The sequence below is a fragment of the Microcaecilia unicolor genome, chromosome 5, assembly GCF_901765095.1.
Source record: "Microcaecilia unicolor chromosome 5, aMicUni1.1, whole genome shotgun sequence".
In the NCBI taxonomy this organism is placed as follows: domain Eukaryota; kingdom Metazoa; phylum Chordata; class Amphibia; order Gymnophiona; family Siphonopidae; genus Microcaecilia; species Microcaecilia unicolor.
In genome coordinates this window covers 362,295,457-362,322,518 of record NC_044035.1, presented here as the reverse complement: position 1 = coordinate 362,322,518, position 27,062 = coordinate 362,295,457, and the positions used below count along the sequence as shown (strand labels likewise).

General features: G+C 46.0%; 1 protein-coding gene across 1 annotated transcript in view; it reads right to left on the bottom strand.

The window, feature by feature from the left end:
• The window catches only part of PMFBP1 (polyamine modulated factor 1 binding protein 1), a 151,446-nt gene extending 129,870 nt beyond the window's left edge, over positions 1-21,576 (bottom strand). The window contains exons 1-2 of the mRNA XM_030205073.1: positions 21,503-21,576; positions 20,413-20,473 (exon numbers count right to left, since the gene is read on the bottom strand). Coding sequence (XP_030060933.1) covers positions 20,413-20,473; positions 21,503-21,576 — 135 coding nt within the window. The remainder of the gene's footprint in view (positions 1-20,412; positions 20,474-21,502) is intronic.
• Positions 21,577-27,062: the final 5,486 nt, after the last annotated feature.

Below are 27,062 nucleotides of genomic sequence, written 5' to 3'. Positions count from 1 at the left end.
CTCGCCTCCACCTACCCTCCTCTCTTCCTTCCCGTTCACATTAATTGATTTGATTTGCTTACTTTATTTATTTTTTGTCTATTAGATTGTAAGCTCTTTGAGCAGGGACTGTCTTTCTTCTATGTTTGTGCAGCGCTGCGTATGCCTTGTAGCGCTATAGAAATGCTAAATAGTAGTAGTAGTAGTAGTTCTTTGTCAGATCGGAAATAAGCAAGTGTTGGTAGATGACAGTATATATAAGTGAAACATCAAAGCATTTCAGTGACAGTCTAACAGGGTGGGGGTGGATAGGTGAGAGACCAGGAGATATGCATGGGAAGATCAAAGCATTTCAGTGACAGTCTAACAGGATGGGGGTGGATAGGTGAGAGGAAGGTGACAAACAGAGCAATACAACTTTATGGTTTATAATGGGCTAGAAAACCCCGATTTTTGTTAAGTCCTGTCTGGTGGGTGTCAAAATATTCAATCATTCTGACTTCAAAGGTCTTACGTTCCTGTATTGTTTTAAAGTTACCTTTCAGGATTCTTACTATGAAATCACTGGTACAGTGTTCTGGTTTGGTAAAGTGCTGTCCCACAGGAGTGGAATCCTGGCTGGTTCTGGCATCTTCATGTGGAAGGTAAAGAGACTTTGTAAATACTGTTGATTGCTGCCTCTACCAAGACTGCCATTGCCATTGTTATTGTCCCAGTTATTTGCTAAAAAGACCTTTAAGGAAACAAATTCAGAACACCAAGACCGGAGTGGTCTGCCTTATTGACTGTGTAGACAGCTGTGGAACTATGACCTCCCAACATTTGTTGGTGCCGATCCTGGTCCTAAATCAATATTGTTATGTCCCCTTATATCTTTGGAAGAGAAAGACAACTCTCTGGCATACAGCTGAGTAGTTCTAAAAATGGCAAAGATAAATCAAGATCAGAGTTTATCTTGTTGGGCAGACTGGATGGACCATACTGGTCTTTATCTCCCATCATCTATTATGTTACTATGTTAGAGTTCTGCAACCTCATGAGTGGCCTCTGGACATGGCCATAGCTGCTGCTACTACTACTACTACTACTACTACTTATCATTTCTATAGTGCTATTAGACGTACGCAGTGCTGTACACTTGAACATGAAGAGAGCCCCTGCCTCAAACTGAGATGCACCATGGAAGATAAGTTTAAGATGGACCTCAGGACTTTTCTACGCAATGATGCCTTCTTTTAAATCACCTTTCTGTCTTTTTCAGCAGGTATTTTGGATGAGTCCCACTTCCAAAACAGTACCTCCTTGAAATCAATATATGAGGCATTTACATGTAAGCAGTGCCTTTTCTAAAATTGCTACTTATGTGCTCGTCGATTTCTAGCTGTATGTTTGTTTGTTGCAAGTGTAAACAGCATATTTATTTATTCATGACATTTATATCCCACATTAGCCCGAAATAGATTCAAGTTCTAAAATCACCTCCATAATGTAGTCTCCATGATATCAAAAACTGACTCAAAATAAAATGGTAATACTTTACAACTAAAAAGATTGCAACTCTCTGATGTGTGCATGAACACAAAAATAAAGCCAAAAATCAAGGCATGAAAATGAGCCTGCAAATCAATTTATATTGGCATATTTCTCCCTTTATCAAATTTATAGGTTTGCCTGAATTTCAATTCAGGACTAGAGCAATTGGTTCTGAGAATGGGAATGTAAAGGGCTGAACAATATGGAGCTTACGTTTGAAGCATATGGATGTCCCAAAATGCTGAAACGGACATCCATGTGCTCGAAATGTCCAAATCCTGATTCTGCAAAGGCAGGATTTGGACGTCCGACACTGCCATATGTCCAAATAGCGAGGGGGAACGTTGTGGGAGTGTTTTGGGTGGGAATAGGAAGGGCTCAAGATCAGGACATCCAACAGCAATTACCAAAGGGAAGGAAACATCCAAGTCCTTAGTTAGACCTGTTTCAATCATGTCCAGGGAACAAAAAGATGCTCTGATTGAGTAGCTGGCCACTGGAGGGATTAAGGCATAGTCCCTCCTTAATCTCCCAGTAGTTGCTGACTCCCTCCCTCTCCACTGAAAGTGAAACTGGAAAGGAATACCAGGCTCTGTGACACTTTCTGATATTAGGGGAATTCTGAACACAGTAGCATGCAGACCTAAGAAGTAGCGTAGTGATTAGTGCAGCGGATTGTAAACCAAGGCTTTAGACTGGCTACAATCAATCTCAAGCAAACATCGACAGCACGGTAAGCTTTGTGCATCGGGCTGTCAGCTAGGTGTAGAGGCTATCAGTGCTGTACTCCACTCCGATGATGTCAGTCTCATTAGCATGGGGGAGAAGCAGCTGTTTTCACTCTCTGCTCTGGGCAGAGGCTGTCAATGAAGTGCAGGACACATATGAGATCAGCCTCATTAGCATGACTCCTGTTCCCCAGTCCTGGATAATTCCATGCTATGTTTTGGACCTCTCCCACAGGTACTGTCTGAGAGCTCTGTGGGGAATGGGGTGTGTCCCCAGCCCCAAGAGAAGCTGCTGATCTACAGCATCTGCATTCTGCAGTGCCTCTGAGGACTCATGCAGGGAAGAGCCCAACATTCTGCAGCTTCAGTTGTCTGGAGGCTCTGATGTTGCAGCAAAGGCACAGCAAAGCACTCTGCTTCTCAGTGCACTGTGGTTGTGGAGCAGAGGCGTAGCCAGGTTTTGACATCACAGGGGAGCAGACTTTTATAAAATAGGCGCCGGTTGGTGTCAGCTAGACAGCAGTGCCTGTGTTGTTCTCAGGTGCAGTGGCTGTGGCAGGCAATGATTAATACAGGCTGTCTCTTTTGCGTCCTGCCTACAAGGAAACAGGAAGTTACATCAGGAGACAGGACGCAGAAGAGATCCCTGGACTGGCCAGAGCAGGCCGGCTCGAGCCGGTTTCGGGCGGGAAGACGGCCGCGCATGCGCGGTGCGCATGGGCGCGTGAGGACTAGCAAAAGCCTTTGCTAGTAAACTTTCCGATGGAGGGGGCTGCCGAGGACGTCAACCCATCAGTGAGAACAAGCAGCCTGCTTGTCCTCGGAGAATCTTCTTAACTACAAGTAAAAATATTAAAATTGTGACCATCATCCCAGGAACAGCACTTATACTCCTTCCAGTGATGGACACTTTATTGAAACCAGATGGGCTTTTGTTTGTGTGGTGATTCTACAGGATGTGGAGACCACTAGTCCTGAGCATTTTTATTTTGTGTGACAAGTGCCACCAAAGGGGGCCCCCTACCCCACAGCCTACTTTCAAATAGGACCAGACAAATAGGACACAAAACTCTGCAACATGACACTCAGAACCTATACTTACAACACCATAAACCTACCTATGAAAAGACGGTGCTACAAATATTACACTGGGCCCTAGAGAGGTTTCCCTAGGTGCTCCTGGATTACCCCATGCCATTCAAGTTTTCAGGCTATCCACAATGAATTTGCATGTAATGGAGGCAGTATAAGCGAATCAAGCATATACCATTAGCAGCCACTGAGAACCCCAAGCAAATGTATTCTAATGAGCTCATTCATAATCTAATGTGTATTCCACAGGATGCACAGCTTCAGAGCAGCATTAATTTAACGAGGACATTTTATGGCTGCTCTGGAGCTGTCAAAGAGAAGCACAAGCAGGAAGCTATAAAGACTGCCTGCTTGTGCTTTCTATCTCTCACCTCCTGGCACCCCCCCCCCCCCCTTTGAATTTTTTTTAAAATTTCCCTGGTGGTCCAATGGACCACAACACCCCCTCCATCTTGCTATTTCCCTGGTGGTCCAGTGAAGCCTGACCCCCCCTCAATCTTTTTTTAAACTTTCCCGCACCTCGAATATTGTGTTCAATTCTGGTCACCGCATCTCAAATAAGATATTGTGGAATTAGAAAACGTACAGAGAAGGGCGAAGAAAATGATAAAGGGGACGGGACAACTTCCCTATGAGGAAAGGCTAACGCGGCTAGGGCTCTTCAGCTTGGAGAAAAGATGGCTGAGGGGAGATATGATAGAGGTATATAAAATAATGAGTAGAGTAGAACGGGTAGAGGTGAATCATTTGTTTACTTTCCAAAAATACTAGGACTAGGGGGCATGCGATGAAGCTACAAAGTAGTAAATTTATTATGAATCGGAGAAAATGTTTCTTCACTCAATGTGTAATTAAATTCTGGAATTCATTGCCAGAGAATGTGGTAAAGGCAGTTAGCTTAGCGGGGTTTTAAAAAGGTCTGGTAGGCTTCCTAAAGGAAAAATCCATAGACCATTATTAAATTGACTTGGGGAAAATCCACTGCTATTTCTGAGATAAGCAGCATAAAATGTATTGAACTTTTTTGGGATCTTGCTAGGTATTTGTGACCTGGATTGGCCACTGTTGGAAACAGGATGCTGGGCTTGATGGACCTTTGGTCTGTCCCAGTGGCAATACTTATGTACTTATACCCTCCCTGAGGCTCACACCTCCCCCCTCCACTTTACATCCCCGCGTCCTACCTGTAGACCTTGGAACCTCACCCCTTCCTTGTACCCTCCTCCCTACACACCCTCTGTGAAGACCCACCTCAGACACCTCCTTTCCCAATGTACCACCATCATAGGCAGAATTTATCTTGTTCACAACTTGAACAGACCAATGTGATCAAGTTTTGAGCATAATGCTTTGCATCAGGCTGGGGGCCATCTTTGTGGGTTTTTTTTTTTTTACCTCCTATAGGAATTATTGGGGTCAAAGCTGGGTGAGTTTGATATTTGCATGGATGGGTTTTAATAATTTTTGTAAGTAGTATAATCTATGATATTTTGTATACTTTTAGGAATGCTTTAAATGAATGCAGCTAGAGTGCAGAGCCTGATGCAGAGCGCAGTAAACAAGATGAGTTATTATACTCTTGTTTTTATGCTACTACTTATCATTTCTAAAGTGCTACTAGACGTACGCAGCACTGCACACTTGAACATGAAGAGACAGTCCCTGCTCGACAGAGCTTACAATCTAATTAGGACAGACAAACAGGACAAACAAGAGATAAGGGAATATTAAAGTGAGGATTATAAAATAAGGGTTCTGAACAAGTGAATAAGGGTTAGGAGTTAAAAGCAGCATCAAAAAGGTGGGCTTTTAGCTTAGATTTGAAGACGCCCAGAGATGGAGCTTGACGTACCGGCTGAGGAAGTCTATTCCAGGCATATGGTGCAGCAAGATAAAAGGAACGGAGTCTGGAGTTAGCAGTGGAGGAGAAGGGTGCAGATAAGAGAGATTTACCCAGTGAATGGAGTTCCCGTGGAGGAATGTAGGGAGAGATGAGAGTGGAGAGGTACTGAGGAGTTGCAGAGTGAATGCACTTATAGGTCAATAAGAGGAGTTTGAACTGTATGCGGAAATGGATAGGAAGCCAGTGAAGTGACGAGGAGAGGGCTAATATTAGCATAATGACACTGGTAGAATATTAGTCGTGCAGCAGAATTTTGAACAGATTGGAGATGGCTAAGTGGGAGACCTGTGAGAAGCAAGTTGTAATAGTCTAAGCGAGAGGTGATAAGAGTGTGGATGAGGGTTCTGGTAGTGTGCTCAGAAAGGAAAGGGTGAATTTTGCTGATATTATAGAGAAAGAAATTACAGGTTTTAGTAGTCTGCTGAATATGTGCAAAGAAGGAGAGGGAGGAGTCGAAGATGACCCCAAGGTTACGAGCTGATGAGACAGGAAGGATGAGAGTGTTATCCACAGAAATAGAGAATGGGGGAGGAGGAGAGGTTGGTTTAGGGGGAAAGATGAGAAGCTCAGTCTTGGTCATGTTTAGTTTCAGATGGCGCTGAGACATCCAGGCAGCAATGTCAAACAGGCAGGCTGATACTTTGGCCTGGATTCCTGCTGAGATTTCTGGTGTGGCGAGGTAGATCTGGGAGTCATCAGCATAAAGATGATACTGAAAACCATGGGATGAGATCAGAGTACCAAGGGAAGAAGTATAGATGGAGAAAAGAAGAGGTCCCAGGACAGATCCCTGAGGTACACCAACTGACAGTGGGATAGAAGTAGAGGAGGACCCACTAGAGTATATGCTAAAGGTTCGCTGGGAGAGATAAGAAGAAAACCAGGAAAGAACAGAGCCCTGAAATCCAAATCTCTATGGAGTGGAGGAGTGGCCTAGTGGTTAGGGTGGTGGACTTTGGTCCTGGGGAACTGAGGAACTGAGTTCAAATCCCACTTCAGGCACAGGCAGCTCCTTGTGACTCTGGGCAAGTCACTTAACCCTACATTGCCCCAGGTATAAATAAGTACCTGTATACAATATGTAAGCTGCATTGAGCCTGCCATGAGTGGGAAAGTGCGGGGTACAAATATCAAGGAGTAGGCTGTGATCAACAGTGTCAAAAGCAGCAGACAGGTCGAGAAGGATGAGTATAGAATAGAGACCTTTGGATCTGGCCAGGAACAGATCATGGGAGACTTTAGCAAGCGCTGTTTCAGTTGAATGAAGGGGGCGAAAGCCAGATTGAAGTGGATCAAGAATAGCTTGAGATGAAAGAAAGTCAAGGCAACAGCGGTGAACAGCACGTTCAAGTATCTTGGACAGGAAAGGGAGGAGGGAGATGGGGCGATAGTTGGAAGGACAGGTAGGGTCCAATGAAGGTTTTTTAAGGAGTGGTGTGACTACGGCATCTTTGAAGGCATCAGGAACAGTCACAGTGGACAGTGAAAGATTGAGGATATGACAGATAAAAGGGATGACAGTAGGAGAGATAGTGTTAAGTAGATGGGTGGGAATAGGATCAGAGGAACAGGTAGTTGGTTTCGAGGAGGAAATAAGATGCTCTTGCTTTGAATTATTTATGTGCAGCAATAAAGTGATGGGAAACATGATTATATCATGAAGGCATAACGGGAAGTTAGGGACTGAGCTGAGCTGGTTCCTGCCTGATGTATGAAAATCCCTGAACACTGAATAAGATAAATAAATAGATATCTCAGGGTCTTTTCCTCCACATTTGAAAGTCACTGATATATTATCAAAAGTTCTTTATTATTTGGAAGCATTTGCTATTAATCAGATGACCGGAGAATCTGAATACTTATAGTTTTGTATGGTAACTTCCATGCAAAATGTGCTAGATTTGCACCTGCTGTTGGGTGTAAATAGTTTTTTTGTGTGGATGCAGAACATGTTTACATTTATTAGAACTGCCATTTGTGTCAGACCAAAGGTCTATGAGGGTCATGTATGCAGTATATCACATATGCAAGCATTGTCTGTCAGATGTGCCCCAACTGAAAAAAGGTTGAGAATCACTGACATATAAATAATACAAAATGCTCAATAAATTTTAATACCAGTCTTAGAGGATTAAGAAATAAATTAAAAAGGATTGGTGATAGTAGTGACCCCTGTGGACCTCCCATATCCATAGTCCAAATTGAAGAATACTGCTCCTGCTAACTTACTCTTGAAGTTCTACTTTTCAGAAAACCAACTAAGAATCACACCCACATGCACCGTCCCAGGCTCTATGGGAAGACACCCTCATTTATGAGAAAAAAAAAAAGTATCCTGCTTGTTCTTGAAGAAAGCACTTTACCCACAAAGATCAAGACGGTGATTTTTGCCGATCCAGTCCACAACTAAAAGCAAGTGCACTGAGAAGGTGAGACGAGGGCAGTTATAGAAGTATATACATAGTTTTTGAGAATAAGAACTATGCAGCTACTTCCCAGTGGGAAAATTAAGTGCAGAAAAAAAACAAAGTGAAAGCTCATCCAGACTTTCCTTTTGATCACTGATGCAAACCTCATGAGAAAAAATGCCCATGGAGTTTGAAGCAATATGAATTCATTTCTTTTGACCAAATAGCCAGGCCTTCAACTTGTTCCTAAATATAGCGAATGCTACATACCTGTAGAAGGTATTCTCCGAGGACAGCAGGCTGATTGTTCTCACTGATGGGTGACGTCCACGGCAGCCCCTCCAATCGGAATCTTCACTAGCAAAGTCCTTTGCTAGCCCTCGCGCGCCCGCGCGCACCGCGCATGCGCGGCCGTCTTCCCGCCCGAAACCGGCTCGAGCCGGCCAGTCCAGTATGTAGCAAGACAAAACTCTGAAGGGAAGACACAACTCCAAAGGGGAGGCGGGCGGGTTTGTGAGAACAATCAGCCTGCTGTCCTCGGAGAATACCTTCTACAGGTATGTAGCATTCGCTTTCTCCGAGGACAAGCAGGCTGCTTGTTCTCACTGATGGGGTATCCCTAGCCCCCAGGCTCACTCAAAACAACAACCAAGGTCAATTGGGCCTCGCAACGGCGAGGACATAACTGAGATTGACCTAAAAAATTTACCAACTAACTGAGAGTGCAGCCTGGAACAGAACAAACAGGGCCCTCGGGGGGTGGAGTTGGATCCTAAAGCCCAAACAGGTTCTGAAGAACTGACTGCCCGAACCGACTGTCGCGTCGGGTATCCTGCTGCAGGCAGTAATGGGATGTGAATGTGTGGACAGAAGCCCACGTCGCAGCTTTGCAAATTTCTTCAATGGAGGCTGACTTCAAGTGGGCTACCGACGCAGCCATGGCTCTAACATTATGAGCCGTGACATGACCCTCAAGAGCCAGCCCCGCCTGGGCGTAAGTGAAGGAAATGCAATCTGCTAGCCAATTGGATATGGTGCGTTTCCCTACAGCCACTCCCCTCCTATTGGGGTCAAAAGAAACAAACAATTGGGCGGACTGTCTGTGGGGCTGTGTCCGCTCCAAGTAGAAGGCCAATGCTCTCTTGCAGTCCAAAGTGAACAGCTGACGTTCAGCAGGGCAGGAATGAGGACGGGGAAAGAATGTTGGCAAGACAATTGACTGGTTCAGATGGAACTCCGACACGACCTTTGGCAGAAACTTAGGGTGAGTACGGAGGACTACTCTGTTGTGATGAAATTTGGTGTAAGGGGCCTGGGCTACCAGGGCCTGAAGCTCACTGACTCTACGAGCTGAAGTAACTGCCACCAAGAAAATGACCTTCCAGGTCAAGTACTTCAGATGGCAGGAATTCAGTGGCTCAAAAGGAGGTTTCATCAGCTGGGTGAGAACGACATTGAGATCCCATGACACTGTAGGAGGCTTGACAGGGGGCTTTGACAAAAGCAAACCTCTCATAAAGCGAACAACTAAAGGCTGTCCTGAGATCGGCTTACCTTCCACATGGTAATGGTATGCACTGATTGCACTAAGGTGAACTCTTACAGAGTTGGTCTTGAGACCAGACTCAGACAAGTGCAGAAGGTATTCAAGCAGGGTCTGTGTAGGACAAGAGCGAGGATCTAGGGCCTTGCTGTCACACCAGACGGCAAACCTCCTCCAATGAAAGAAGTAACTTCTCTTAGTGGAGTCTTTCCTGGAAGCAAGCAAGATGCGGGAGACACCCTCTGGCAGACCCAAAGAGGCAAAGTCTACGCCCTCAACATCCAGGCCGTGAGAGCCAGGGACCGGAGGTTGGGATGCAGAAGAGCCCCTTCGTCCTGCGAGATGAGGGTCGGAAAACACTCCAATCTCCACGGTTCTTCGGAGGATAACTCCAGAAGAAGAGGGAACCAGATCTGACGCGGCCAAAAGGAGCAATCAGGATCATGGTGCCTCGGTCTTGCTTGAGTTTCAACAAAGTCTTCCCCACCAGAGGAATGGGAGGATAAGCATACAGCAGGCCCTCCCCCCAATCGAGGAGGAAGGCATCCGATGCCAGTCTGCCGGTGGCCTGAAGCCTGGAACAGAACTGAGGGACTTTGTGGTTTGCTCGAGATGCGAAGAGATCCACCAAGGGGGTGCCCCACGCTTGGAAGATCTGGCGCACCACTCGGGAGTTGAGCGACCACTCGTGAGGTTGCATAATCCTGCTCAACCTGTCGGCCAGACTGTTGTTTACGCCTGCCAGATATGTGGCTTGGAGCACCATGCCGTTCCGGCGAGCCCAGGTCCACATGCTGACGGCTTCCTGACACAGGGGGCGAGATCCGGTGCCCCCCTGCTTGTTTACATAATACATGGCAACCTGGTTGTCTGTCTGAATTTGAATAATTTGGTGGGACAGCCGATCTCTGAAAGCCTTCAGAGCGTTCCAGATCGCTCGTAACTCCAGAAGATTGATCTGTAGATCGCGTTCCTGGAGGGACCAGCTTCCTTGAGTGTGGAGCCCATCGACATGAGCTCCCCATCCCAGGAGAGACGCATCCGTGGTCAGCACTTTTTGTGGCTGAGGAATTTGGAAGGGACGTCCCAGAGTCAAATTGGTCCAAATCGTCCACCAATACAGGGATTCGAGAAAACTCGTGGACAGGTGGATCACGTCTTCTAGACCCCCAGCGGCCTGATACCACTGGGAGGCTAGGGTCCACTGAGCAGATCTCATGTGAAGGCGGGCCATGGGAGTCACATGAACTGTGGAGGCCATGTGGCCCAGCAATCTCAACATCTGCCGAGCTGTGATCTGCTGGGACGCTCGCACCCGGGAGACGAGGGACAACAAGTTGTTGGCTCTCGTCTCTGGGAGATAGGCGCGAGCCGTCCGAGAATCCAGCAGAGCTCCTATGAATTCGAGGTTCTGCACTGGAAGAAGATGGGACTTTGGGTAATTTATCACAAACCCCAGTAGCTCCAGGAGGCGAATAGTCATCTGCATGGACTGCAGGGCTCCTGCCTCGGATGTGTTCTTCACCAGCCAATCGTCGAGATATGGGAACACGTGCACCCCCAGCCTGCGAAGTGCCGCTGCTACCACAGCTAGGCACTTTGTGAACACCCTGGGCGCAGAGGCGAGCCCAAAGGGTAGCACACAGTACTGGAAGTGGCGTGTGCCCAGCTGAAATCGCAGATACTGTCTGTGAGCTGGCAGTATCGGGATGTGAGTGTAGGCATCCTTCAAGTCCAGAGAGCATAGCCAATCGTTTTGCTGAATCATTGGGAGGAGGGTGCCCAGGGAAAGCATCCTGAACTTTTCTTTTACGAGATATTTGTTCAGGGCCCTTAGGTCTAGGATGGGACGCATCCCCCCTGTTTTCTTTTCCACAAGGAAGTACCTGGAATAGAATCCCAGCCCTTCTTGCCCGGATGGCACGGGCTCGACCGCATTGGCGCTGAGAAGGGCGGAGAGTTCCTCTGCAAGTACCTGCTTGTGCTGGAAGCTGTAAGACTGAGCTCCCGGTGGACAATTTGGAGGTTTTGAGGTCAAATTGAGGGTGTACCCCTGCCGGACTATTTGCAGAACCCACTGATCGGAGGTTATGAGAGGCCACCTTTGGTGAAAAGCTTTCAACCTCCCTCCGACTGGCAGGTCGCCCGGCACGGACACTTGGATGTCGGCTATGCTCTGCTGGAGCCAGTCAAAAGCTCGCCCCTTGCTTTTGCTGGGGAGCCGCGGGGCCTTGCTGAGTCGCACGCTGCTGACGAGAGCGAGCGCGCTGGGGCTTAGCCTGGGCCGCAGGCTGTCGGGAAGGAGGATTGTACCTACGCTTGCCAGAAGAGTAGGGAACAGTCTTCCTTCCCCCGAAAAATCGTCTACCTGTAGAGGTAGAAGCTGAAGGCTGCCGGCGGGCGAATTTGTCGAATGTGGTGTCCCGCTGGTGGAGAGACTCTACCACCTGTTCGACTTTTTCGCCAAAAATATTGTCCGCACGGCAAGGCGAGTCCGCAATCCGCTGCTGGATTCTATTCTCCAGGTCGGCGGCACGCAGCCATGAGAGCCTGCGCATCACCACACCTTGAGCAGCGGCCCTGGACGCAACATCAAAAGTGTCATAAACTCCTCTGGCCAGGAATTTTCTGCACGCCTTCAGCTGCCTGACCACCTCCTGAAAAGGCTTGGCTTGCTCAGGGGGAAGAGCATCAACCAACGCCAACTGCCGCACATTGTTCCGCATGTGTATGCTCGTGTAGAGCTGGTAAGACTGGATCTTGGACACGAGCATAGAGGAATGGTAGGCCTTCCTCCCAAAGGAGTCTATGGTTCTAGCGTCCTTGCCCGGGGGCGCCGAAGCATGTTCCCTAGAACTCTTAGCCTTCTTTAGGGCCAAATCCACAACTCCAGAGTCGTGAGGCAACTGAGTGCGCATCAGCTCTGGGTCCCCATGGATCCGGTACTGGGACTCGATCTTCTTGGGAATGTGGGGATTAGTTAAGGGTTTCGTCCAGTTCGCAAGCAATGTCTTTTTTAGGACATGGTGCAAGGGAACGGTGGACGCTTCCTTAGGTGGAGAAGGATAGTCCAGGAGCTCAAACATTTCAGCCCTGGGCTCGTCCTCCACAACCACCGGGAAGGGGATGGCCGTAGACATCTCCCGGACAAAGGAAGCAAAAGACAGACTCTCGGGAGGAGAAAGCTGTCTTTCAGGAGAGGGAGTGGGATCAGAAGGAAGACCCTCAGACTCCTCGTCAGAGAAATATCTAGGATCTTCCTCTTCCTCCCACGAGGCCTCACCCTCGGTGTCAGACACAAGTTCACGAACCTGTGTCTGCAACCTCGCCCTGCTCGACTCAGTGGAGCCACGTCCACGATGGGGGCGTCGAGAGGTAGACTCCCTCGCCCGCATCGGCGAAGCTCCCTCCGCCGACGTAGTCGGGGAGCCTTCCTGGGAGGTGGCTGCTGCCGGCACCGCACGCGGTACCGACGTCGGGGACCTCAACCTGGGCGATGGGCCAGCCGGCGCCACGCTCGACGGTACCGGAGGCGCAAGCACCGCCGGTACCGGAGGGGTAGGGCGCAACAGCTCTCCCAGAATCTCTGGGAGAACGGCCCGGAGGCTCTCGTTTAGAGCGGCTGCAGAGAAAGGCTGTGAGGTCGATGCAGGCGTCGACGTCAGGACCTGTTCCGGGCGAGGAGGCTGTTCCGGGCTGTCCAGAGTGGAGCGCATCGACACCTCTTGGACATAGGGTGAGCGGTCCTCTCGGTGCCGATGCCTGCTAGGTGCCGAATCCCTCGGCGACCCAGAGCTCTCGGTGCCGACGCGGGGAGGAGACCGGTGTCGATGCTTCTTCGACTTCTTCCGAAGCATGTCACCGGAGCTCCCCGGCACCGACGAGGAGGACGTAGAATCCATCCGTCGCTTCCTCGGGGCCGAGGCCGAAGAAGGTCGGTCTCGGGGGGGCTGTACCGCAGGAGCCCTCAGGGTGGGAGGAGACCCACCCGAAGGCTCACCGCCACCAGCAGGGGAATGGACAGCCCTCACCTGCACTCCTGACGATGCACCACCGTCCGACGACATCAGCAGACGAGGTCCCGGTACCACCGGCGTCGATGCAGCTATCCGATGTCTCGGCGCCGATGCAGAGGCCCGATGCCTCGATGCACTCGATGCAAGGGCGGCCGAGGAAGATGGTCTGGACGCTGACGACGTCGATGCACTCAAAGATCCCGGTGCCGATGCCGACGAAGAGCCCGAGAACAAAACGTTCCACTGGGCTAGTCTCGCTACCTGAGTCCGCCTTTGAAGCAGGGAACACAGACTACAGTTCTGAGGGCGGTGCTCGGCCCCCAGACACTGAAGACACGACGAGTGTCGATCAGTGAGCGAGATAACCCGGGCGCACTGGGTGCACTTCTTGAAGCCGCTGGAAGGCTTCGATGTCATGGGCGGAAAAATCACGCCGGCGAAATCAAAGTCCGAAATGACGGAAAAAGAGCACCAAAAACTTTAGAGGGAGAAAATCTCGACCGAGGCCGAAAAGAGGCCTACCCCGACGACGAAAGAAAACTTATCGGGGCCAAAAGCTGGAAATACGGGGAGGATTGAAACGGAACCCGGTGGAGTGGTTCCGGAGCACTTCCCGAGTAGAAGAAAAGCTTTTCCGAAGAAAAAACACGTTCAACAATATGGACGCGCGAGGTCGACTCTCCGGGGCTCGACACGGCGAAAAATACGACCGTACCGAGTGCGGACAAAAGAAGACTGGCCGGCTCGAGCCGGTTTCGGGCGGGAAGACGGCCGCGCATGCGCGGTGCGCGCGGGCGCGCGAGGGCTAGCAAAGGACTTTGCTAGTGAAGATTCCGATTGGAGGGGCTGCCGTGGACGTCACCCATCAGTGAGAACAAGCAGCCTGCTTGTCCTCGGAGAAAAAAATGTTACTTTTCTCTATATATTTCTATTGGGAAAGAATTCCATAGTCTTGCCACCATAGTATTCTTAATTAAGCATATTATAAAATAAACCAAAAAGTTCAATATGGGGGGGAGGCTTAAGAACATAATATTCTAGAGCATTTTCAGATGAATTACTATTTTGCAGCAAGGGAGAAGAAAGGCTACATCATACAGCCAATTTCAATACATAGCTCAAAACTTGGTGTAAACAAGAAAGGCTATACTGTAATGATGGATTAAATATTTCTGTATTCCCATTGCAGAAAAAATTCCTAAGCAACAAAATCAAACAATAGCTAGCCAAACTAGAGGAAGGAGATAGCAAATGAAAAAAAATGAATTTGGGATGTCACCCCTCAGTAAAAGAAAAAAAATAAATATGGTTTATAGTTTATTCAATACTTTCTATACCAACTTAAGAACATCAAAGTGGTTTGTAAATGTGAAATAAAAGAAAGGGAAAGGAACATCATTATTTAAAAAGGACAGTGACTCATCAGGAACAAAGTACAAGAGAAAACCAAAAATTAAGCAAGCTATCAACATTTTGCTAAAAGGCCATGAGCATAAACGTTCGTAGTCTAACCAATAAAGTTCCAGATTTAGAAGACCTCAGGCTTGGAATTGTGGCTATTATGGAGACATTGTTCAATGAGTCCCATGAATAGGCCATAATAGAATATAATCCGTTTAGGAGGGTCAGAGATAGGAGAAACAGTGAGCAGTAGCTCTTCATGTCAAAAATAATATAAAAGTAACTGAAATGCAGATGGTATGGGGGAAAACAGAAAGCGCTGTGGAGCATTTTGGAAAACGGCAGTTGGCACTTCATCCACACCAGTTTGATCTATAGATCCCGGACTCAAATGGAGGAACTGAACAGTAACAGAGAAGATGCTTTTATTTATTAGGCTTTATTTGAAGGAATTCAATCAAGGTGGTGTACAGTAAGAATAAATCAAAAGGCAATTACAGCAGTAAAAATATTCAAATAATACAAATGGCATAGTGTACTATTTACAATACATTTAACACAATATATAAACAAAGATGGAACATATAGATAGCTAAGAGTGTAAAAGGTAAGAGGAGTTAGAAAAGTTGCGATTACTGCCACCTTTTTATAGGCTCTTGCGCTAACCAAGACCCAATTTAAATGCCTCAACCCTGCAACACTTCACTATCAAAGATCATATTGGACATTAACAAACCCTTCTACCTCTAACCCAACTCGACTGAATCTTATCTTCCCTATCCCACTATAACATCTTTTGTACTTATCCCCTACCAGACTTGGCAAATGCCTTTACAGTATTATGTAAGCCACATTGAGCCTGCAAATATGTGGGATACAAATATAACAAATAAATAAATAAATTAGTAGTGTATCTCACCGGCATTTATCAAAATTAATTGCTTTTGACAGGTGACACGCCCACTTCTAGGTTCACAGCCAATCAAAAGTGAGGACACACTCAAGCCACACCCTCTCCCACCCCTCTGATATCACAGCCCAATCCACACCCACTCCCCACCCCTCTGATATCACAGCCCAAACCATACCCACTCCCCCACCTCCTTGGATGAGACAGCACCAGATATAACTTCCCAGCCCAAGCCACGCCCCTTTTGTATAGCCACCTTTACCACACATTAATTACATAGCCCCACCCCTTTTGATGATGTCATGGGAAATGCCATCATAGCCACATCCCTTTTCCAAGATGGCGGTTACTACATCACGTCACTTCCTGTTTCCACTATTAGCCGCCATCTTGGATAGGGTCACATGTTGGGAAGTGACGTAAAAAAAAACCCAACATGGCCTCCTACAGCCTCAGTGGAATTTATTTGAGCTTAGCACAAACGTTTTTCACACAGGCAAAGAAAATAGGCATTTGTAACCTCTGGACTCACCGTTTTTATTTTTTCTCTCAAAAAAAGGACACCTTTAAGCTGGATAAGTAGCCTGCCGTACAAAGCCTCCCTGCTTTTTTCAAGAGACTGCAATGGCTCTGTTGTAAAAAAAAAAAAATTGTTCAGTCTGCAGCCACCCACACCAACCCCCTCCCTTTCTCTATCCTAACAGTCCAATTTGTCTGCTGCCTTCAATTCCCCTTTTCCAAGCCATCCTCCATAGAAAGAACTCAATTGAACGCTAAGGGGTTATTCCAAGTACTCTCATGGTCCTGTTTTTTCAAGAGCCGTTTGCTTTTTCCATTAAGAACGCTGTTCTCGGTCTGCGTGAGACCAATAGGGGTGTGTAGCCTCCACCCGAAATCCTCTCCCCTTTCCCCTAGCAACTAACTTACATGGAATCCTGGCTCTGCATCTTCCAAGAAGTGTGGTCTTAAGCAGCAGCATAAGGCAGATGTACTTTTCCACCCTGCTTTTTCAAGAGAGGTTGTAACAGAGCTGTTTTTGCCTTCAGACTCGTTCACACAGGCAGAAACCTGTTCACCTTCCTTTTTTTCAAAGTTCTTGTGAAGTAAGTTTCATACGAAACCAGAGGTTTTTTTCTGAACAATGCTGCATTTAAAAAAAAGCTCAATAAAACTCATCTCTCAAGGCACAGTGGTGCTGCTTTATGTGACAAACCCTCCCCCCTCCTGTTTTCGAGACATCTGTGTGAGCTCAGTCTGCATGTTGAATCTGAATGCTTTATTTTGCTTTAGCAGTGTTCATCTGAGAACCATACAAGTTTTACAAAAGTTCAGTACAGCACCAGTGAAAGAAATAGCAATGAAAAAAGTGGCAGAATAAAATGCTTTATACAGGGATTGTTTTGCCTTACAGATATTCCACTCCTCCTTCTCCCTAGCCACTCCCCATAGCACCCCATCCTTCTCTCAAGCCATACATCACAGCCCCTCCTTCTCCGTTCCTTTAGCAAAGCCATCAGCCCAAACAGAACAATGTTTTATTCGGGCTGTTCCTCCCTACTTTGGGGAAAAAAGTTATAGATAAGCAAACCTCTGTCTGCATCCCCCTGGCCAGTCAAGCTGCTGTACGTAGAGAGATGCAATGTGCTGTTAATCCTAAGCCCCCCTCACCGCCTCCTTATACAGCTCCCCTCCCACCCTACATCACTAGTGATGAAACGTGCACCGCCCTCTTAAGTCATGTACAAAGAAATCCTAAGCAGAATTTACTACAATCTGGAGGTGGGAATTTAGGAGGCATCACGCCTCTAGAAAACATAACAAAGGTCTCAACAGAATATAAGTCGATGAATGGCTCAGGGAGTAAGACACTCATACCTTACACCGACCTGCTCACATTCATTTTCAAAGAAAGAAAAACATAGTTTCAGAGGTGGATGCTGAGTGGCAAGCGGACCTGGTGGATCTGTCAGCGCTGTTTTCTTCTAACCATGTCTATAAATACATACTGACGATTATCGACATCTTATCAAAATATGCTTAGGCCACATGTCTAAAAATAAAAAAATATTGTGATGTGGCTGAATCCTTTGAAAAGGTATTTAGTTTAGGCCGTACACCTAAAAAAATACAAATGGATAACGGTAAAGAGTTTTTAAATAATACAGACGTTACTGAAAAGAAAAGGAATTTGTCACTTCGTGACCAACAATGATATACACCGTTGGTCACCTGCGGCCCAATCTGCTCGAAGTACAGATGGCGGACTCTGTATCCGGATAACCGGCACTTGCTCACCCACTGGGTCTGAAGTATTGCAGGGTACCCGATGCTGGTCGTCCCTGATGAACAATTGATTTTGTGTACTTAAGAAGTGCGAGCCAGCCCGTTGACGCCTCTGTGTTAAAAGTCGCTCAGCTGTGGATAGCATTCAACTCTGGACAACATTCAACTGGTTTTCCTGCTCCCTCTCATCTTGCTACGGTGCCTGCTGTCTGTCCTCTTGCTCTGCAGAGGTGTTTTATCAACTTGGGATGGTCTGCTAATCCTGTTGCTTCAGGGTAACTTTGAAGGTTGATCAGCTGATCGGATGCTACTGTGTCTACCAGCTCAGATTGCTGCATTGCATCTGCTCTCTAATTAAACGAATCATCATCTGTCCGCCATCACTGCCCGCGACTGCAATTCAGCTGACACCTTCCCCCATTGTCAAATTGAATAAGGCTGTCGATCCCTGTGCTGAGAGCTGTCTGCAGTTAATAACTTATTGGAACAATAAATTAAGCCTATTTAAGCTGAGCTTAGTACGAGCCCAATTCATTCGTCTTGAGTGTTCAGCTACCATGTTTTCCTCCAGCCTCCTCCTCATTCTCTACTCATCTATCCTAATCCGCACCACGCTCACCGCGTCAGAACCAGAGTTCAGCATCATTCCTACCATCACAAACAGCAGAAGACCATTGACCCGCTGTTGAACTCACGCTGTCAGTCCTTTGGAGCAACCGCGCATTCATAATTCGCCTGCTCCCCTTCCAGCAAGATCTACATGCCTTATAAATATCCTGAGTGACATGAAGATGGCTGATCATTTCCATCAATTTCGAGTGGGATACATAAATGCCAGGTCCATAATGAACAAGCCTGAACTTATATCGGACTGGATCTATCTGAGGACCTTGATCTCATCTTTATTTCAGAAACATGGATCCAGGTGCCAAAAGACCCGGTTGTGTTAGACCTTTGCCCGCCAGGCTACCAGTTGGTGCATTGGGACAGAATAGGTAAGAGAGGTGGTTGGGAGGCGGGGCTAGTGTGGGCAGACATATACGGTCTGTGCTGGGGCTGGTGGTTGGGAGGCGGGACTAGTGCTGGGCAGACTTATACGGTCTGTGCCGGGGCTGGTGGTTGGGTGGCGGGGATAGTGCTGGGCAGACTTATACGGTCTGTGCCAGAGCCGGTGGTGGGTGGCAGGGATAGTGCTGGGCAGACTTATACGGTCTGTGCCAGAGCTGGTGGTTGGGAGGCGGGGTTAGGGCTGGCCAGACTTATACGGTCTGTGCACTGAAGAGGACAGTACAAATAAAAAAAAGTAGCACATATGAATTTATCTTCTTGGGCAGACTGGATGGACCGTGCAGGTCTTTTTCTGCCGTCATCTACTATGTTACTATGTAGAGGTGGTGGTATAGCTTTCATTTATCGATCCTACCTCAAAGTGGAAACTTGCGCAGATCATATATCCATTTACCTTGAAATTGCGGCAATCAAAATTCATCATTCTACTCTTTGTGACCATCTAGCTTGCGTCCTGTTTTACAGGCCACCTACTAATTGGAATTATTGCCACACAGAGCTTATGGATTTCATCTCCAACTCATGTATTGCTCATTCAAATATCTTAATTTTAGATGATCTTAATCTCCATCTGGATAACCCACAGTCGCGGGATGCCAACCATTTCCTGGATTTCCTCTGTCTTTGGGACCTCAATTGCCCTAGTATTTGTCCATCACACTCAAAGGGTCACGCGCTAGATCTCATTTCCTACAAATTCCTCACTGATGCGGATTTCCAGCTCGACGGCATCAGGTGGATTACAACACCATGGTCCGATCATCTCAAGCTGCAGTTCACCTTGCACTGGTTAAAATCAGGTATATCTCAACCTAGCGAGCCCACCGCTTATTTTTCTAGAGGAATAATCGAACCACAGTTATTTTGGAAGTCTTTATACAATGATAACTGGATAGCTCAGGCTGCCTCCACTCACTATTTAACTGCCTGGGAGAAACGATGCAGGTGTGTCCTAGATGATATAGCGCCCTTGAAACGTAAAACCTCGTACAATTGTTGCTCCACACCTTGGTTTACTAAGGAGCTGAAAGCACTGAAGACGCAAACTAGAAAACTTGAAAGAGCTTGGCGTAAATTAAGATCCGAATGTGCCCTGAGTGGAAAGCAAGTCGTCGGCGGTACAACTACGCTATTAAAAAAGCAAAGCGATCATACTTTTCAACTAAACTTGAGTCTATTGGCAATGATGCAAAAAAACTCCAGCAACTCCTAAATTCTTTTCTTGACATAAGTAAGGCAGCATCCATGCAAGCTGACAGTCCCTCTACTGACAAACGTGCCACATATTTCAATGAGAAAATCCAATTGTTAAGGAAACCACTCTTCCGTAGCATTACAGTTGTCAAGGACTTCCTCAAGACACTGGACTCATCTCCAAACCACTGCCCAGCTGACCGAAGAAGCTGGTCCATGTTTAGCAGCTTAACTTCAGATAATGTGGCAAGAGCACTATCCAAGTTCTCTAAGAAACACTGTGGCCTTGACGTATGCCCAAGTCATCTGTTAAAATCAGCTCCAGAATGCTTCATCGTTGATTTTACAACCTACTTGAACTTCATGCTCGACACGGGTCTTTTTCCACGTGAGCATGGTAGCATTCTTCTCACCCCTATTCCAAAGAACCCAAAAATGAAAGCTGATGTCATTTCTAATTATCGGCCAGTAGCATCCATCCCATTATTTGTTTAAACCATGGAAAGTATGGTCCATAGTCAGCTAGCTGACTATTTGAATAATTTCGATATTCTTCATTGCTCTCAATCGGGGTTCCATCCACAGTACAGTACCGGTTACATTATTGTCCAATTTTAAAAGAGAAATATCCATTGGGAAAAAAATATTATTACTCCAGTTTGACATGTCCAGCGCATTTGACATGGTGGATCATGAGATTTTAATCTACCTACTAGACACATTCGGAATTAGAGGCGCCGTGCTACACTGGATCCAGGGTTTCCTATCCTCTCGTACATACCAAGTCAAAGCTAATTCATGCATTTCTGCACCGTAGAAAGCCTACTGTGGGGTACCGCAAGGCTCACCTCTTTCTCCAACCCTTTTCAATATTATGCTGATTCCACTAGCAAAAGCATTATCTAAGCTTGGCCTAAACCCATTCATTTATGCGGACAATGTGACCATCTACATTCCTTTCAAGTCTACTCTGGCAGAGATCTCCGATAAAATCAGGGCATTTTTTGAGGGGGTACTGAGTACCGGCACCTTTTCCATTGTCTGCTAAAATTGACCCATGGACCCCCAAGTTTTAATGAAAGAGCTCAGGCCTTACACACCAATTCTGCCTTGTCATAGATTCTGTGACTGGTTGCAGGGGGCCTGGCTATTGTAGGGTGGGTCCCTCAGTGATCACCCCATTCCTGAAGGGTGGCTTAGCATTTGAGTACCGGCACCTTTTTTGCTAGAAAAAATGCACTGGATAAAATAGACGCCAGTTTTTCCATCATGGATTTCTGGGCAATGGCGTTCCTGTTTAAGCTAAATCAGGAAAAAATACAATGTCTAATCCTTTCAACCCAACACAATAAAATAGTCCAACGCTCCCTCGACATTAACTGCTGTAAACTTTCGATCTCAAACAGCCTGAGAATCCTGGGAGTGGAGCTGGATAACCACTTACAACTGGATAACCAGGCGAAAATCATCACTAGGAGAATGTTCCATGCGATGTGGAGGCTGAAGCGCATCAGGCATTTCCTTACAAGAGAACTATTCCGCACCCTTGTCCATTGGCTGGTCCTCTCCCATATTGACTACTGTAGCGGGATTTACGCTGGTTGTTGGGACTACATTCTGAAAAGGCTACAGACTGCTCAAAACATGGTAGCAAGGCTAATATTGGGCAAATCGCGTTTTCATCATGCTCAGCCACTGCGTTTTAATCTACACTGGCTCCCTGTTAAAGATCGTATTCAATTTAAAATCTACTCCCTAATGCACAAGATAATTTATGGAGAAGCCCCCGAATATATGCTCAACCTCATTGATCTACCTTCTAGGAATGCGCTAATATCTGCAAGAACCTACCTCAATCTCCATTATCCCAATTGCAGAAATGTTAAGTACAAGACCCTTTTTGCTTCGTCCTTCCCTTACATCAGTCCAAAATTCTGGAATGTGCTGCCGAGACAGCTAAAGGAACTAGTCGACCATCAGCTGTTCAAAAAGTCTTTAAAAACATTCTTATTCGCCAGAGCTTATTCCACTGGCAACTCCTATGTTTAACCTCTCTCCCTTGCTGACTGTACATGGCTATCTGCTGGTTGCTTGCCCCTATCTTTCACCCCGTGTTGTCCCGTGTTCCTTTCCCAGCCTGTCACAGTCTGTAACTGAGTCATCTTTGCATTGTATGTTACCTCATAAGTACATAAGTACATAAGTAGTGCCATACTGGGAAAGTCCAAAGGTCCATCTAGCCCAGCATCCTGTCACCGACAGTGGCCAATCCAGGTCAAGGGCACCTGGCACGCTCCCCAAACGTAAAAACATTCCAGACAAGTTTTACCTAAAAATGAGGAATTTTTCCAGTCCATTTAATAGCGGTCTATGGACTTGTCCTTTAGGAATCTATCTAACCCCTTTTTAAACTCCGTCAAGCTAACCGCCCGTACCACGTTCTCCGGCAATGAATTCCAGAGTCTAATTACACGTTGGGTGAAGAAAAATTTTCTCCGATTCGTTTTAAATTTACCACACTGTAGCTTCAACTCATGCCCTCTAGTCCTAGTATTTTTGGATAGCGTGAACAGTCGCTTCACATCCACCCGATCCATTCCACTCATTATTTTATACACTTCTATCATATCTCCCCTCAGCCGTCTCTTCTCCAAGCTGAAAAGCCCTAGCCTTCTCAGCCTCTCTTCATAGGAAAGTCGTCCCATCCCCACTATCATTTTCGTCGCCCTTCGCTGTACCTTTTCCAATTCTACTATATCTTTTTTGAGATACGGAGACCAGTACTGAACACAATACTCCAGGTGCGGTCGCACCATGGAGCGATACAACGGCATTATAACATCCGCACACCTGGACTCCATACCCTTCTTAATAACACCCAACATTCTATTCGCTTTCCTAGCCGCAGCAGCACACTGAGCAGAAGGTTTCAGCGTATCATCGACGACGACACCCAGATCCCTTTCTTGATCCGTAACTCCTAACGCGGAACCTTGCAAGACGTAGCTATAATTCGGGTTCCTCTTACCCACATGCATCACTTTGCACTTGTCAACATTGAACTTCATCTGCCACTTGCACGCCCATTCTCCCAGTCTCGCAAGGTCCTCCTGTAATCGTTCACATTCCTCCTGCGACTTGACGACCCTGAATAATTTTGTGTCATCGGCGAATTTAATTACCTCACTAGTTATTCCCATCTCTAGGTCATTTATAAATACATTAAAAAGCAACGGACCCAGCACAGACCCCTGCGGGACCCCACTAACTACCCTCCTCCACTGAGAATACTGGCCACGCAATCCTACTCTCTGCTTCCTATCTTTCAACCAGTTCTTAATCCATAATAATACCCTACCTCCGATTCCATGACTCTGCAATTTCTTCAGGAGTCTTTCGTGCGGCACTTTGTCAAACGCCTTCTGAAAATCCAGATATACAATATCAACCGGCTCCCCATTGTCCACATGTTTGCTTACCCCCTCAAAAAAATGCATTAGATTGGTGAGGCAAGACTTCCCTTCACTAAATCCGTGCTGACTTTGTCTCATCAGTCCATGTTTTTGTAAGCCACATTGCACGTGCTCTTGTGGGAAAATGTGGGGTAAAAATGCACCAAATAAATAAACACCCAGCAACACAGCATAACCAATGATAGTACGGGACAATAAACAATTTTACATTCCCTTCGACCCTCATGGTGCCTGACACACACCTACTTCATCAGAGCACAATATAACCTTGTATTTGTTATCAACTCACTTGGCGAACGCCATTACGGTACTATGTAAGCCACATTGAGCCTGCAAATAGGTGGGAAAATGTGGGGTACAAATGTAACAAATAAATAAAAAATAAAAGCAGCCATGGTTTATTGTTTCTAAGCAGTATTATGGACTTTTTTTTACAGAAGCATTGTGAAGCTATTGTGTACCACAAAAGACGGTTACAACACTCTCTATCAATTACCTGTGGTCACCACTGCATGTTTTTCTTAAACATCTTTTGAAGATGTTTTTGCAATTATATTCTGAGGACTCTCTAAAAAAAAATTATGAAATGGTGTTACAGTTTGTGAAAAATAACAAAGAAAGCGATTTGTGTGTAGATCTTTTCAAAGTCTATTTTGTAACCTACAGAGAAGTGTTTGCTACAAAGAATGCAAACTGCTTCTTAATAAAAATCTGTAAAGGAATTACATTTCTCACAGCATGTGTCTGTGTACAAAGTATATTTTATTACAACTGTACACATTACTGTAACGCTCCCACCTGTGTACACAGTCTGGTTCAGGCTGAGACACAATGAGAGTGAGTCTAGCTCTAGGTCCAAAGGACCAGGAGTAGCCAACGAACCCTGAAGGTCTTCACCCAACCAACCGCCTTTCCCCAGGAGTTGAGCCCCCAAGGTGCTGGCGATCAGCGGGACTTTCTGGATCCAAAGAAGTCAGAGTTAACTAGGCAAAGCTGGAACGGGAAACAGACTCACTGGACTAAGGCAGGGACGGATTCAGAACTTACTAGGTTGTAGCTGAGATGGAAGCAGAGTTACTTGGCTATAACAGGAACAGAAGCAGAGCTTGCTTGGCTGTGGAAGGAACAGAAACAGAGCTCATTTGGTTATAGGAGGAACAGAAGCGGAGCTTGCTTGGTAGTAGCAGGAACAGAGGCTTCATCCGTCAGCAATCCAAAGAGAAAAGCTGTTGCCAAAGCACTGAGGCTAGGGGAGAGAGAGAGTTTTTGAAGAGGGCGCTGACGGTGGGAGGAATGTGTCGAAACAAGGGCGTGCCGCTGCACGGCTCTGACATCAGCCACCCACCAGCACAAAACTCTGCCCTGAAGTTGATCTGCGATACTAGGGCCAGACCTTTGAACCTTCGCCCCACGTCCGGGAACATTACCAGGTAGGAGGGGAGCATGACAATTAACCACTGTCATCTGTTCAATACTTAAAAGGTACTAATGCATGAGAAACAAATCTTTTCCAAAGGAAAGGAAGCTGTAGGGAAATATGATATGTGCCTGCAAAGAGACAGACTCAGGAGCAACATTAAGAAGCATATTTTCACATGAAGGGTGGTGTATACTGGAATGCCTTCTGGAAAAGAAGGTGAAAACAAGAATGGGGATAGAGTTCAAAAGAGAGTGGGATAAACATAGAAGATCCATAAACAGCAAGAGGATGGAAACCAAGAACTGAGCTCTACAGCTCAAAACAGCAATGAAATTACTTTAACCCCCTCCCGCCCCAGATGCCTTCCTAAGAAATGCTAATCTTCATGGAGCAACAGTTAATAGCTTAACCACCTTACTGAGCAGACTGGACAGATCATTTCCTTCTTTAAGTGCTATCCTTCTCTGTGTTACTATGTTAAATGCAGTCTCTCTCTTCTCTGGCAGCTCAAAGAACAGAGACAAACAAGATACAGAAAACAAGATAATACACAATAAAAGAGAGAAGAAAATCAGAGGAATAAAGGCAAAGACTAGGAAAGAGACTAAGAAGTTTCTTTATTTCTTTAGACTTGCTATACCGCTGTTAACTAACTTGCAGATCACAGCGGTGTACAATGCGAAAATTTCACATAAAATCAGAAAAGTAAAGGAACTACAATTTTAAATAGGAGAGTTAGCATTCAAACTGAAGAGTAAAGTCCACAAAGCAAAGGATACGGTGACAGAAATAGGTAAGGCAAAAGTAATAGGGGAGCAAACCAAAAACCTAGGTCGAGTTGAAAGCCTGATGGAAGAGCCACGTTTTCTTTTCCTTGTCGTTGTATTTTGTCCTTGAATGCTATGAATTATATGTTTACAGAACCCCAAAAAATGAAAGATTTCTTAATTGCCAAAGAAAGTAGTCAAGGACTTTCCCAGAACTCCCAATAGAGAGAAAATATGCTGATATATTCCGGCTGCTGACATCCGCATGTCCCTGCTTTAATATTTGTCTTTTATTTTTCTTTTTTGTAATATAATTATTCCTTGTATCTTGCTCATATATAGTGGTCTAAATAATGTGTTACTTTTCCTATGTTAGAATTGTGATTTAATTTTGTTTCCATATCTTACATTTATGTAATAGATGTACTTAAATTTTAAATGCAAATAAAAAAAAAAGGAAGAGCCACATTTTCAAGGCAACTTTAAACTTCTTAAAAGAGTTCAGCTCAAATAGAAAGAGGCATAGCGTTCCAGTGAAAAGAGGCAGCAAAAAAGAAAGTACTGTGAGTAGTGAATATTCAGTATGGTTTAAGTGGGCAGGAGAGTCTGTGACCACCACAGCACTGCCTGGGTAGTGCAGAGAGTGGGAGCAGCTGGAACTTAAGTGGGCACTGGCACTGAGTGTAGGAGTAGCCTAGTGGTTAGTGCAGCGGACTTTGATGCTGGGGAACTGGGTTCAATTCCCACTGCAGCTCCTTGTGACTCTGGGCAAGTCACTTAACCCTCCATTGCCCCAAGTACAAATAAGTACCTGTATATACTATGTAAACTGCTTTGAATGTACTTGGAAAAACCACAGAAAGGTGGTATATAAGTCCCATTCCCTATATTCAGTGTTGGTGGAACAACACAGTCCAATTTTGCCTGCTTAGCTATGTGCTGCCAGCACTAAATATTTTTGGGCTGTTGCCTAGCTATGGATATTCAATGCTGGTGCCTGAACACAGCCCAATATTGAGTATCTGGGTTATGTCAGCAGCTTAAAAATCACTGACTGCTGCAGGCTGAATATCGACTAATGTGTGTGCCAGAGAATTGGGAAGGAAAAACAAATGAGTATACAAAGAAAGATGAAGAATTAGAGAAAGTCTTCAGGATATTCTCAATAATTGCCATGGAAATTCTTATTAGTTGTGCTAGAAAACATTCACGTTTTCCCATACTTCCTATGCTAGCCCAAACTGATACCTCTCTTTGGAGCTCCTTAACTTTGTGCCGAAGCACATCTCCTTCTATCTGCAGCATCTTGACCGATTCTTCTTTGGCCTTTAGGCTAGACTCAGC